The sequence below is a fragment of the Camelus ferus genome, chromosome 22 (assembly GCF_009834535.1).
Source record: "Camelus ferus isolate YT-003-E chromosome 22, BCGSAC_Cfer_1.0, whole genome shotgun sequence".
In the NCBI taxonomy this organism is placed as follows: Eukaryota; Metazoa; Chordata; class Mammalia; order Artiodactyla; family Camelidae; genus Camelus; species Camelus ferus.
Window position 1 is genome coordinate 23,077,179 of NC_045717.1, and position 14,186 is coordinate 23,091,364.

The window sequence follows — 14,186 nt, forward strand, 5'->3', positions numbered from 1 at the left end:
GAGACCGACAGTCTTGCAATGAAGTACACTTGGGGGGACCCAGTTATAAGGAGACAGACCCAAATGGGTGAATAGTTAAATGGAACACACCTGTGGTGGGGAAGGCTGTATAACGCATTCCTGAGTGAGGAAACACCTGTTGAGAAACATATCTGTGAGGTGAAGGAAACAACCTTGTATGAGGACCATCTGCATAAAACTGAGCTCAAATGAGAGGAAAACCTCAGAACACCTGCATGAGGCACTCACATTGAAGCACATGGGGGCGCGTGTGTATTGAAGTCCACCTATCAGGGATGTATTTGTGAAAAAACACTTGTTTGGGGCTTCTCCGTGGGAAAATATCTGTATCCCTCATATTGTAGGGCACCTGCAAGGACCACCTGTGAATGAAAACATCTGGGAGGGGACTCTCTGTAAGAGGCTCGTTTGTCTGAGACACACCTGTTTGAGCACACCTGTCTGGACAGAAGCTGAGTGGAACCGTATGAACCTTCACGGCTGTTTCTTTGGATAAAGGACGATGAGAAGACGACCCCCTCCTGGGAACTCTAGAGTGAAGAATGATGGTTAAGGAAAAAATAATCTCTTCTAGGGTATAGAGCGATGATAAGTAAGAATCCCAGGTCTGGTTAAATGTTTGCTTTGCCCCTTACTGGGCATGTGGACGGGGTTGGGGGAAGAGGGGAGCGGCTTAACCTCCTGTTTCCTCATCTGGGAAATGGGAAAGCGAATCCCACCTACCTTACAAGGTTTTGGTGAGGACCACGAGAGAGATGAGTAAAAGGCATGCCTTGTGCAACGCACTGTACTGATCATTGTTAGCTATTGTCACTATTATTCGCTGTCAAAAGATCTGGGCGCCCTTCCCCCTAATGGTGAATCGAGAAACTGCGCCCAAAACTAGTGGGAGGGAGGTTCAGCAGGTGCAGCGAGCGCGACAGGCTGGGGCCCCGCCTCCAGAGCTCGGTTACTCGGTCCTCATCCCCAGCCGTCCCCAGGACACTGACACCCCTACTAAGCCGGAGAAAGCAGTTAGTTTAGCGTCTGCATCCGGCCTAGGCCCCTTTAAGACTGCAGGCGAGCCGGGGGCCACGGCGCCTAAGGCATCGCGGGGTCAACTGGGAGGCCCCGCCTAGGTGGGTGGGCGAGGCGGGACCGACGGGCTCAGCTCCTGCAGCTTTGGCCAATAGGAAACCGACTTTGCAACCGCGCTGCGCGTTGATCTTCCGTTTCCCAGTCTGAGTGAGCCCGAGAAAGAAGGCGCGCGGGCAGGATGAAAGCATTGAGGGAGAGCACGGCGTCTTGATCTTCTGTTTCTGTGGCCAGGTAAGGAATGTGAAATGAGCAGTGTGGCAGATGGAGGACTAGATGGCGCAGAGTTGGTTATTGAGTAAGTCTAGGAAATGTGAGAACTTTAGTTCCTGAAGAGCATTAGTAGAAAAGGGACGTCAAATGGAAAGGGATTACGGAATCCGGTTCCTAACATCTCCCTGCATCACCCCCTTGGCCAAAGGGTAAACCGAGGCACGTAGAAGTGGAACTCTGAAACCAGACCTGAGATCATTGATCTCTCTAGCCCCCTCTTCTCAGAATGAACCCTGGTGCTCCCTAGGTTGTGCTAATACCAGAGGATCCCTGGCTGCAACCCCCCCGCCAGCTCCGCCCCCGGCCCCCTTCCCCCAATGCGGGTCGGGGGAGGAGACGCAAGTTCTGGCGCGGGCGGCGACGGCTAGCAGTCACCGCCTCCTACAAGTGCCAGAGCCAGGCAGGCAGCGCTGAGGCTGCGGTGGCAGTGGCCGCGGAGCTGGCCCTGCGGGGCCCCAAGGGGGGGAGGGGGAGCCGTCAAGCCCCCGCTGAGGCGCGGCTGCAGGGCCTCCCCTCCCCCCCGGGCGGGCGCCATGCGGGGGGGCCCGGGCGATGCGGAGCGGCGTCAGCGCTGGGGTCGCCTCTTCGAGGAGCTGGACAGTAACAAGGATGGTCGCGTGGACGTCCACGAGTTGCGCCAGGGACTGGCCCGGCTAGGCGCGGGCGACCCGGACCGCGGCGCCCAACAGGTACCCCCGCCGGGACCTCCTCCTGGCGCATAGCGCGGGGGCCCAGCTCGCGCCCGGGTTGCCCGAGCCCCTGAATGGAGCGTCGGGAGACGCCCGGGACTGCCTGTGGCTGGACTCCAGGACCTGTGCCCACCTCGGGCATCCCTGTCCCCTTCCCGCTTGCCCTGCCCGCCCGAGCCTGGGCCTAACGGGCTTGCTCAAGGCAGAGCCACCGAGGCCCCAGGCATGCAGTTCGGCTGCCAAACCCACTCACCTCCTCCCTGAGGTAGGGGATGTCAGCCAGGGAGTAGGGCCGCGTGCGATTTCCTGCCCGCTGCCCAGGACACACCCTCCTCTGAACTCTGCACAACCCAAGACAGGGCCTGCACCCACCTCCAGGAGACACACCTTCCTCACCCTTCTTCCTGCTCTGGGAACCCCCTGCCCTCCCAGCCAGCTGCCCCACCCTCTGTGTTTACATTCCCCTCCCTGTCCTTTCCCAAGCCTGGCTCAATTCCCCAGGCTGTCCCAGCCGTGGACTTAATCCTGCCTGAGGCCACCCTTAGCTGGGGATGCACCTATCAAAGCAGGACCTTGACCCTGAACCCATGCAAGTGTCCCCCCACACCTGGAGCCTCAGATGCCTCTCCAAAGCACCCTGAGACCTGCAGTCGACCTCCCACTTTACAGATGGGAAAACAGAGGCCTCGAGGCTGCTCAGTGTGGATGTGTCATTGCCCCACATTCCCAGAGCTGTCTCCAGCAAGAGCTCCTCAAACTGCCATGTGGACAGGTTCTTATAAGAGACAAGCTGGAAGGATAGGTTTTCAGAGACAAGAACCCAAGTCCACCCACCCACTTCCCAGCTCTGTAATCTTGAACAAGTTTCTTGACCTTGGAGAGCCTCACTTTGCTCACCAGGAAAACTGGACGACCAGTGTCCACCTCATAGACCTCCCGTGGCCTTGGGCATCTTGAGGAGCGAACTGATCAAGGAAGGGTGTGACTTCCCCACCCCAGTCCTCTAGGTGCGGGGGCGGGGGACAGGGAGGCCTGGATTCCTGGGTCATAAGCGTGTCATATATGTGCCCTCCAGATTGGTGGAGCAGCTCCCTGGAGCTCCTTCTGACCCTTCCCCCCCTGCCAGGGCATCTCTCCCGAGGGTGATGCTGACCCAGATGGTGGTCTTGACCTGGAGGAGTTTATCCTCTACCTGCAGGAGCGGGAACAGCGCCTGCTGCTTCTGTTCCACAGTCTGGACCGGAATCAGGATGGTAAGGCCCAGGGATGGGGCTGTGGGGGGCCCTGGAGACACCAATGGGGTTAGGACTGGCAGCGCTAGGAGGAGGGGGGAGGGCAGCTTCTCCCGGATGACGCATAGGCTATTTCGGGAGCTCTCCTCACCCCCAGCTAGGTGGTTCAGGGCCCAGCTGGCCTATCCCACCTCCTTTTCCTTCTCCAGTGGGACCTCTGTTATTTATTACTCTTATTTTTCTGTGAGACAGAGATCCCCCCATATTGCTCTTGGATTCCCTATAAGACAGAGATACCCCCATCGCGTCTTCTGGGTGCCCAATATTGCCTCTCAACCCCCTGTGGCATAGAGACCCCCATAAGTACCCCTGAGTTCAATCTTTTGTTCATTCATCAAACAAATGATCCCCCCAACATTGCCCAGTTCAACCTCTCTGATCCCAGTGGGTCTGGGACCCCCACCCACTGCCAACCATGCCACAAACCTCACCTTGGGTTCCCAGACCCCCGGTCTTGTTAGACCACTCCCATTCCAAGCTGTTCTGCTGCTTGATCTCAAGAGTCCTCACACACTCCCTTCCCCACCTCGGGCCCCCTCCCCAGGTCACATTGATGTCTCTGAGATCCAGCAGAGTTTCCGAGCTCTGGGCATTTCCATCTCGCTGGAGCAAGCAGAGAAAATCCTGCACAGGTGAGTAGCTAGGGGTCCAGAATCCCAGGTAATTCAGCTCCCCAGGACCCCTCAGCCACTTAGAACCTCAGAGCTCCAGACCCAATCCCAGGGCAGGTGGAGCTGAGATCGTGGGCCAGTTGCTTCCGCTTTCTGAGCCTCCGTTTCCCCTTCTGTAAAATGGAGTGTTCCATGTGCCAAGGAGCTCGGTCTACCCACCCCCAAACCAACCAGAACCTCATTCTAACTCACCCCCAGCCTCAGGCACTGATTCTGTCCCCTCCCGTCCCCCTCCGCTGCCCCAGCATGGACCGTGACGGCACCATGACCATTGACTGGCAGGAATGGCGCGACCACTTCCTGTTGCATTCGCTGGAGAATGTGGAAGATGTGCTCTATTTCTGGAAGCATTCCACGGTGAGATGGGGGCGGCCATCTCAGCCTGGTGGCCAGACCCTCTTCCCCTGCCCCCAGAGGCCTGGCCTTCATCTCCCCCGGGCATGGGGGTGGGAAGCCTGGGTCAGGACTCTCAAGAAGGAGGAGCCACTGGGAGCAGCCGGGGGATGAGGTTCTGCTCCCCACGTCCCCCATCTGGGGCTTGGGGGACCTGCTTGGGGAGGTCTCTCCTGGCTGACGGCAGCCCTTCAGATTGCTGCTGGGCCTCCGGGGGTGCAGGGAAGAAAGAGCTCACCAGATGGGGTATCTGGCCTCCCACTCTCAGCCCTTCTGCTGGTTTCTGTCCCCCTTGATAAAGGATTCTGCTGCTGAAAAGACTAGTGAGGAAGCCACTCTCTTCAAAGGGTCCAATGGGATCCATTGGAAGTCAGGGCGAGGAGGGGCTGTGGATTGTCATCTCCTGGGTGGGAATCCCTGAGCAGTGCTTCTGGCAGGATCTGATGGCATCTGGAGGGGACCCATCCATGGGATCTGGTGAGATCCCCTTGGAGATCCAGAGACTCCTACCCTTGGGGGACCCATGAGAGGCTTGGCTGGGAAGTCTGTAGGTGGACTCTAGAGAGGGGATGATCTCTAAGGGGACATCCCTGGGGATCTGGTGAGACCCCAGGAGGCATCTGCTGGGCTCCTTATATGTGAAGTCGCCGGTAAGATCTTGTGTGGGCCAGGAGGGATCTGGAATCCATATGTGAGAGACCTTTGAAGGGGATCCTTCAGAGGGATCTGATTGGCTCTGGAGGGATCTTTATGGGGCAGATGCTTGAATAGGATCCTTTGATGAAATTTGGTGGAGGTTCTCCAGGAAGGATGCTGTAATCATTTGTGGAGACTGGGGGCTGCATCTGGTAGGGATCCAAGAGAGATCTCTTGGGATCTCCAAGTGATATTCATTGTAGACTCTCTGGGTGGCCTGGGATTCACAGGGAAGATGCCCCCATTTAGGGCAGAGTCACATCTCCCCACCCCTACTGGGGCATGACGCCCCTGGCCTCTGCATCCCCAGGTCCTGGACATTGGCGAGTGCCTAACAGTCCCTGATGAGTTCTCGGAGCAGGAGAAGCTGACTGGCATGTGGTGGAAGCAGCTGGTGGCGGGCGCAGTGGCGGGTGCCGTGTCCCGGACGGGCACAGCCCCTCTGGACCGCCTCAAGGTCTTCATGCAGGTAAGGGGCCCTGGAGAGACCCACCCCCTCCCCTAGGCCTGGGCCCCCTGGAGGGAACCCCAAAGCTACCTCATCTCCCTGCCCAGGTCCATGCCTCCAAGACCAACCGACTGAACATCCTGGGGGGCCTACAGAGCATGATCCGAGAAGGGGGCGTGCGCTCCCTATGGCGTGGCAATGGCATTAACGTGCTCAAGATTGCACCTGAGTCAGCTATCAAGTTCATGGCCTATGAGCAGGTAAGGCAGGCGTGGTGGGGAGGCGAGGGATGGCCGTGAGGATAGGCAGGACTGGCTTGGGGGTGTAGGGATGTCTGCAGGTCCGCAGGAGGGGGCTTCACTCCCCTGCTGGATGCCCAGCGCAGGAGGACAGTAGAGACGCAGTCCAAGTACGTGGAGGGCCCAACCACTGAGGTCCTGCCCACCTCTGTGTCTCCCTCTCAGATCAAGCGGGCCATCCGGGGGCAGCAGGAGACACTGCACGTGCAGGAGCGCTTTGTGGCTGGCTCCCTGGCTGGTGCCACAGCCCAAACCATCATTTACCCCATGGAGGTGAGAAGGAGGGGCCCTGGCTGAGGCCCCATGGCAGGCTGGGGGTCTGCAGTAACTGCTTCCCTCCAAGATGTGATAAGCTTTGGGGTTATAACTTCCCCTCCTCCTGATTCATACTGTAGCTCATTAGAGCAATGCTGTTTCATGTGCAGCCTGTCTGGGTACCACATTTAAGATGTGACTTTTGGGGACAGTGGTGTCAGTTATAACTGTTTAGTTAGCAGTTGTGAACACCAGCCATTTACAGATGTGCCTCTTCTAAGGATACTGGTTTCCAAGATGCTTGTCCCCAGAGGAATCATTTCTAGGTGAAACTGCTTTCAGAGAAACCATTTCAAGTTTCAGCTTGTGCCAGGCATCGGTTAGGATTCTGAGTGATGGAAAACTCAAGTCACGTAATGAAGTCTGGAGGTGAGCAGTTCAGGGGTGGTATGGTGGCTTCAGACTGTTAGAGTTGATAGAGACCCAGGTTCCTTTCCTCTACCTTGTTAGACCACCTCAGCATGTAGCATCCACCTCATGGACCAAAATGGCTGCTTATGCTCCAGGCATGGCATCCACCTTCCAGTCAAGAAGGAAGAACAGCAAAAGAAGGAACACCTCCCTGCCTTTAAGGATGCTTTCTCAAAGTCTTGCACACTTCTTCACCTTCTGTTTCATCGGCTTGGACTTCTCACATGACCGCACACCTAGGGAGACTGAGAAATGTAGTCTATTTCTAGTGGCTTTGTGCTTGCCGAAAATTACAGGTTCTGTTGCAAAGGGACAAGGTAACAAGATACTGGGAGACAGTTAGTGGTGGATGTCGCATGCAACTCTGACAGGTGTAGCCATCTGTGGGTATGGAGTTTGGGGAAGCAGAAAATTCTAGAGCAAGTGGTTTCTTTAATTCAGTTATTCTCGGGGTATCTCCACCCAGGGGTAGCTAGCTCTAGGTGTCTTTGTTCCTAGATGTGGTGATTCAGAAGGCAGCTTTTCCAGGGATAACTGGGTTCTCCCCAGGTGCTGAAGACGCGGCTGACCCTTCGCCGGACGGGCCAGTACAAGGGGCTGCTGGACTGTGCGTGGCAGATCCTGGAACAAGAGGGGCCCCGGGCCTTCTACCGTGGCTACCTGCCCAACGTGCTGGGCATCATCCCCTACGCGGGCATCGACCTGGCCGTCTACGAGGTGTGTGGCATCCTGCCCCGCCCCCATTTCTCCTCCCCGCTGGGGTCTGCCCATGGGACACCCACTTCCTATGGGGCTGACTCAGAGTTGACCTCCATAGATAGCGGTGGAGACACACCAGGGGTCTTGGGATCCTGGGGAACCCTTTCAGGCATAGGACTCCCCCACTCGTCCACTTACCACCGTGAGAACCTTCTGATTGTAGTTTGACCTTGCCATGTCTTGGGACCTGGGAAAGACCACTCTAGCTCACAGAATCATGGCAGCAAGCAAAGCTGAGCTTCAAAGATGCCCATCTCCCCCAAAGCGTGGGTCAGACCCACCTCTATCTCCAGGCTGATGTCTTCTCCAAGGCCTGCCCATTTCAGTATCTGCCGTGACCGTAAAAACCACACCCCATGACCAGCACCTTGGAGCCTTTGCCAGGAGAAGCAGGAGTAGGGAGTTTTTGCTCTTTCTCTCCAGGGGGCCTCATCCATCACTTTTACCTCCTCCTGGTAGAAACACCAGCTTCTTCCAATTAGCACAGCCCCAGAAGTCCACAGGCACCCCCACCTCCGAATCTTTGTATCCAGCCCAGCTTCATGGGCGGGCGACCTATACCATCTTGCACTCACGTGTAGTTGGCTTAATGCTCTGCTGTCACCATCTTGAAATTCTTAATACTCTTTGAACAGGGAACCTCACATGTGTTTATTTCGCACCCGGCCCCACAAATTTCATAGCTGGTCCTGACCTCAGATCCTCCATACCTGCTCTCCCAGCACCCAGCATCTATGGAGACAAATGAGACAGGGCTTCATTCATTCATTTGTTCATTGATTCATTCATTCACTTGTTCCCTCGTTCACTTAGAAAACTATGTCCTAAGCTCCTGTATGCGCTGGGCGCTATGCTGGCCACTGCATTCAAAGAGCACAACACGATTCTTGCCCTCCTGGAACAGCACTCCAAGGAACAAGGAAGTCAGTCAACCAGCAAATGAGTAGTTAGATCCTGAAAAGTTCTCAGAAGATAATAAAACAGGATGTGTGTTCAAAAGTAGCAGTGGGCAGGAGGAAAGGGTCTAGGAATGCCTCTGAGAGGTGTGGTGGAGTGATGAGGGAGGGAGTATGAACCAGGCAGAGGGCGCAGCCAATGCCAAGGTCCAAAAGCAGGCCACATCTGCCTGTTGGAGAAGTGCAAGTCTTGAGTGGCTGGAGGGAACTGAAGAGTCAGCAGGGACTCAATGATCATGAGTTTGGGTTTATTTGAAGTATAACAGGAAGCCATTGAGAGCCAGGAGCAGAAATAAGATGCAAACTTATTTCATTCATTCTTCACCCAAAAGGGAGTTCAGAGGTCTAAGAAGTTTGAGGAGCCCTATACCCTCTTGGAATTTCAAGATCTATCTTTGTCCCTTAAAGGCTCTGAGAAGTCCTGCAGAAAAAAAAAAAAGGAGACTTACCTTTTTTTTTTTTTTTTAGCCCAATGTTATCTGTTCTTATTTAGCCCTCAGAATCTCTTTAACAGAACTACTCTTAAAAACTCATTAAGCATCTATTTGGCATATGCCACTCTAGCCCCCAAAGAAGGCTCTTAAAATTGTGAAGGCAGTAATGGGCTACACTTGCTCCTTGTTTGCCCATTCCATGCCCAGGCCAGACATCACCAATCCATCACAGCACTGAGTCCCTCTCAACACAGTTCCAGGCAGCCATTACCAATGCATTAGAATTGACATAGGAAATGAAACCTACAGTCCCAAGGCCAAAAAGAAGATCCTGGATTTACAGAGGCCTGGCAGAAGACTTCAGGAGGGACTGGCCAAGGGCACAGCTCTGAAGTTGGGTGTGGCTTTGAATGTTAATTTTCACCTTAATTTTGTGGCTTTGGGCAAGTTGCTTCCCTTGAGATACAGTTTCTCGTCAATAAAAGGGGGATACTAATAGCACTTGTCTTAGTTCAAGGTCTTCCAGAAGCAGGGATGGCAGGGCAGGTGGGTTTTGGGGGCGGTCATAAGGCAGGGAAGGTAAGGCACCGACAAGTAGGATGCATCAATTCTCTAGGGCTGCCGTAACAAAGCACCACGGACTGGGTGCCTTAAAATGATAGAAATCTGTTGTCACATCTGGAAGCCAGAAGTTCAAAATCAAGATGTCAGCAGGGCCATGCTCCCTCTGAAACCTGTAGAGGAGAATCCTTCTTTGCCTTTTCCTGGCTTCTGGTGTTTGATAGCAATCACTGGTGTCCTTGGCTGGTAGGCGCATCACTCCTACCTGCCTCTGTTGCTATGTGACTTTTCCCTTACGTGTCCTTGTTTCTAGTCTCTTCTTATAAGGACACTGGTCATACTGGTTTAAGGGCCCACCCTCCTCCAGGATGACCTCACCCTAACTCATGTCTGCAAAGACCCTTTCCAGATAAGGTGGTGTTGTGAGGTCCTGGGGGTTAGGAGTCCAAGATATATATTTTGGGGGTGGGTGGGTAATGCAATTGAACCCAAACAGTGCATTATCAAGCAAGATAGTACAGTGGACAGGTGCTTAATCCTGGGGGTAAAGCGTAGAATATGACCCCATCGGAGAGGCAAGGGAGCCCGGGTACTGACACACCTAGTCAGTCATTGTTTAAAGGTTGCTTCTGGGGGGTGCTAACTCCCCAGCACTTCCCACCTGTTCCAGTGTGCTCAGAGCACCCTTGCCTGGGACCAGAGAAAATCCTCAGGCAGAGCCGTGGATGCTGGCAGTTGGAAGTCAGCAGGTTTGAGCTGAAATGGTAAGGGAGAAGTGTGGGGTGGCCGCCTTAGAGACTGTATGAGTGCCCAGCGGCCGCTATAACGAATGACCACACGCTGCGGATTAAAACAGCACAAACATTATGTCACAGTTATGAGGTCACAGGTCCAGAATGAGTCTTACTCTGCATTCCTTCTGGAGGCTCTAGGGGAGAATCTCTCTGTTCCCTTACCTTCTCTAGTTTATAGTGATGCCCGTGTTTCTCGGCTAACGGCCCCTGCTCCATCTTCAAGACCAGCAGCATGGCATCTCCCTCTCTCTCTCCGATCTCTGTCTCTGTCATCACAGTCACATCTTCTCTGACCCTTACAAGGAAACTTGCGACGACATTGGACCCTCCTTACACTCTAGCATCATCTCCCTTCTCAAGATTCTTAAACTTAATCCCATCTGCCAAGTCCGTTTCGTCATGTGAAGTACCAGATTCTGAGGTTCCAGGGATTAGGGTAGGAACAGGAGGGAGGCCACGCTCCTACACACCAGAGAGGCTTGAGGTGCGGACTCAGCGCGAGGATGCAGGTAATGGGCTTGGCTAACACCAGTCATCACGGGATACGGAAGCCAGCCAGCAGGGCCTCTGAAGCCTGGGTCCTGTTGTCACCCACCTCCAACCCACCCTCCTCCCTTCTCCACCCCCACCAGACCTTGAAGAACCAGTGGCTGCAGCAGTACAGCCACGACTCAGCCGACCCGGGCATCCTCGTGCTCCTGGCCTGCGGCACCATCTCCAGCACGTGTGGCCAGATAGCCAGTTACCCCCTGGCCCTGGTCCGGACCCGCATGCAGGCCCAAGGTGAGGCCTGGGTGGGAGAAGGAGGCAGGGAAGGTCCCACGACTAGGGTCCACCTCCCCATCCCCAGTTCCGCCACCTGAGAAGGCAGAGCCCCGGGTGGGGCTCCTCCTGCCTTTGGATGGCCTTGACTAAAGTCCTTACTTTTCTCCAGGCCTCAGTTTACCCGTTTGTGACATTGAAATGGGAACCCTTTCCCCTAAGTAGGAGAACAGACACAGCCAGTGCTGGAAGAGTGCGCTATGGATCTCAGCTGGGAGGCCGCCTTCTGGGCTGATAAGTTGAGGTCTAATTTGCAAGGCTGGGTTATGGTGAAGGGAAGGCAAGGAACAGCCTTAGGAGGAACAGAGCCAGGCTGGTTATTGTTTTATTGTTTCTCTCTGTATTGCTCTTTGAAGGTTCTTCCCCCCCCCCCCACCATACCTGAATCTTTTTTGAAAATTTCCTTGGAGATTTTAGCATTTATGTTTTGTGACTCTTGCTTGGGGTTATCAGTCCCCCACACTCAAAGAGCTCACAGGCTGGAGAGGAAGATGCTGAACAAATCACTCCACAATTAAGTATGGGTTTAGAGTTGAACAAAGAGGGGAAGGAAAAGCTGGACTTAGATAAGGGGTGCCAAGGAGGGGTCTCCTGAAGAGCTGGTTTGGAATGGAGGTTGGAAGGATGAGTAAAAGTTAGCTAGGAGAAGAGGGAAGGAATTGAGTTCCAGGAAGAGGAAATTTCTGTGCCCTCTCCCACCCCGCTCCCCTCCACACATACCTGCTCTATTTCTAATCATCCCTAAACTTGGGTCCTCCAGATTGGGGTGAAAGGTGAGCAGCCAATTCCAAGGCCAGTAGAAGTCCTGACTCTGAGTGGTAGGTCCCACTGTTAGTCTAATCCTCCTCACTCCTGCTGCATTGGTCACCTGGGGAGGGGGCAGGAGGGGGAAGTGAGAGGGGGACCTTTGGCCTTACCTGGCCTCCCCACCCCCCCAGCCTCCATCGAGGGAGCCCCCCAGCTCTCCATGCTGGGTCTGCTCCGTCACATCCTGTCCCAGGAGGGCGTGCGGGGCCTCTACCGGGGCATTGCCCCCAACTTCATGAAGGTTATCCCGGCTGTGAGCATCTCCTATGTGGTCTACGAAAATATGAAGCAGGCCCTGGGGGTCACGTCCAGGTGAGGGACCCAGAGCCTCCCCAACCCCTGATCCCTCACCTCAATATTGATGTCTCCCACACCTCAGCCACTGGAGACGGATGGCCCAGCCAGCAGATCCCAGGTTCCCTGACCCCGTATTCAAACCACAGGATCCCCACACTCCATCCACTGGGTCCTTCTGCCCCAAATCGCAGCTACTGGATCCCACGTTCCCTGTCAGCCCCCCACATACTGAGTCCTGGACCTCCCTGTCTTAACCACTGGACCCCCCACACCCCAGCTACTGGATCCTGACACCCCAGCTACAGCAGCACATATCCCGTAGCTAAACACCCTGACCCCAGCTGCCTCAGGCACCAGATCCAGTGTCCTCAGGCCATGCCGGATCCTAGATCCTCAAGCCCACTGACGGATCCTAGATCCCCCTGCTCCAAGCCATGGATCTCCAAGCTCGGCCACTGGATTCTGGATCTCAAGAAACCTCAGCCACAGGATCCTGACAGTGCAATGCTGAGATCCCGGGACCCCAGCCACTGGATCCCAGATCCTTCCCCCCTCCCTGGATTCCTGAAATCCTTTACCTTAACACTGGGTCCCAGATCCCTCTGCTTCAATTACCAGATCCTATATTTCAACCATTATGCCCTCAACCCCTGGATCCCAGAGTCCCAAGCCCTGACCTGCCAGATCCTTGCTCCTGAAACCACAGGGGCGAGAGCCCAGTGGCAGAGTGAGCAGGTCCTGGCAGCTGCAGCCATGGGATCCCCAATCCCTTCACCGCAGGCACTGGATCCCAAACCCTCACCTATAAGATGCAGACCCCAACATCTCCAGGCACTGGATCCCCAACGCCCAGACCCCCAGTCTAGCTCCCAATAGGCCCATTGCAGCATCCTGGATCCCCCCCCCCCCCAGTCCCAGACACACACCAGGACCCAGAGACTCTGCCCCATTGCACAAACCCCATAGTCTACGGAGCCTCTCGGAAGCCCCAGTCCTGGCCTCTCAGCTCCAGAAGACCCCCAGGACTCACCCACCGTCCTGACACGGCTGAGGCCGATAGCAGGGGAAGGAGGCGCCCCTCCCAGGCCCTACACGGACGTCGGGCCCCCACCTCCCTGCGGGGAAACTGCTCCCCCAGTGCTCTGTGGGGCCTTCTTGCCCCTTCCCACTGGACAGGCTGATCATAGCCCCCAGAGCCTGGGTCCCTCTGGGGGACCCAGTGGCTCTTTCCTAGGGGCTGGCGAGGAGGCAATCTAAGGCTGGGGACACATTAAGGGGATTCCCCCCTGACACACCCTGGCCCTGCCCGCCCCTCCCCAGGCTTCAGAGTTGGAAGCCAGGAGCAGCTTCCCTAAACCTGAGCCTCCAATGATGCAAAACAAACAAACCCCAAACCCTCAAATCCCCAAAACTGACTCCAGGTCTATTTTTCTACAAGAGAGGAGCAGACATCCCATCCATCCCAAATAACCCGAGCCCCCAGTACCCCCACCCGGGACACTCTGCACTCTATGGTTAGGATCTGAGCTTAAGATAATTGGGGGGCCCCTCTCTCCATTCCTTCCAAGCCCCTGGGGAGCCCCATTAAAGGACTGTGAAAGAGGAACTGGGATGTTGGGGGGGTGGGAGGACCCCCCAATGCTTCCACCTCCCCCACCTCCACTATGCCCCACCTCCCTGCTTGTGTGTTATTTCAAAGAAAAGAACAAAGGAATACATTTTCTAAGCTCTTTCATTGTGGTTTTTACTGAAAGTGGGTGGGTGGATATGGGACCATCTCAAACTACCCACAGGGGAGGGACACCACCCAAGGGATGGGCCAGCTGCCATCACACACGGCTCTGGGACACCAGGAAATGACTCCCTCTTTGAGCCTCAGTTTCCACGTCTGTGAAGCGGGTGCAGGGAACAGTCCACATTCAGGAGCCCTCCTAATGTTTCCTGTCTTTTTCATAATTATACAAGTGTGTTCCTATCCTTGGGATGCAGTAACAAGTTACCACCACTGGGGCTTAAAACAGCAACATCATTTTAGATTGTCGTATTTTCATATTGTGGTAAAATACACATTATGTAAAAGCTACCATTTTAACCAATTTTTAAGTATACAGTTCTGTGACATTAAGTACATTCACATTGTCTTATGACCATCCCCCACCATCCAGCTCCAAAAC

General features: G+C 55.0%; 1 protein-coding gene across 6 annotated transcripts; it reads left to right on the forward strand.

Annotated features, from left to right (window-relative positions):
• Positions 1–1,732: 1,732 nt before the first annotated feature.
• Positions 1,733–13,743, forward strand: SLC25A23 (solute carrier family 25 member 23). Of its 6 annotated transcripts, none has more exons than XM_032465763.1 (11): positions 1,734–2,057; positions 3,184–3,310; positions 3,894–3,981; positions 4,266–4,377; positions 5,420–5,578; positions 5,665–5,817; positions 6,022–6,129; positions 7,132–7,299; positions 10,719–10,869; positions 11,847–12,027; positions 12,402–13,743. In XM_032465763.1, the coding sequence occupies exons 1-11, from the start codon at positions 1,902–1,904 to the stop codon at positions 12,886–12,888; spliced, it is 1,890 nt and encodes a 629-aa protein (XP_032321654.1). In that variant the 5' UTR covers positions 1,734–1,901; the 3' UTR covers positions 12,889–13,743. The 6 variants fall into 6 exon arrangements, with proteins under 6 accessions (XP_032321656.1, XP_032321654.1, XP_032321655.1 ...); XM_032465764.1 differs by having other exon boundaries at positions 12,429–13,743; XM_032465766.1 differs by having other exon boundaries at positions 12,290–12,546.
• The last annotated feature ends 443 nt before the right edge of the window (positions 13,744–14,186 follow it).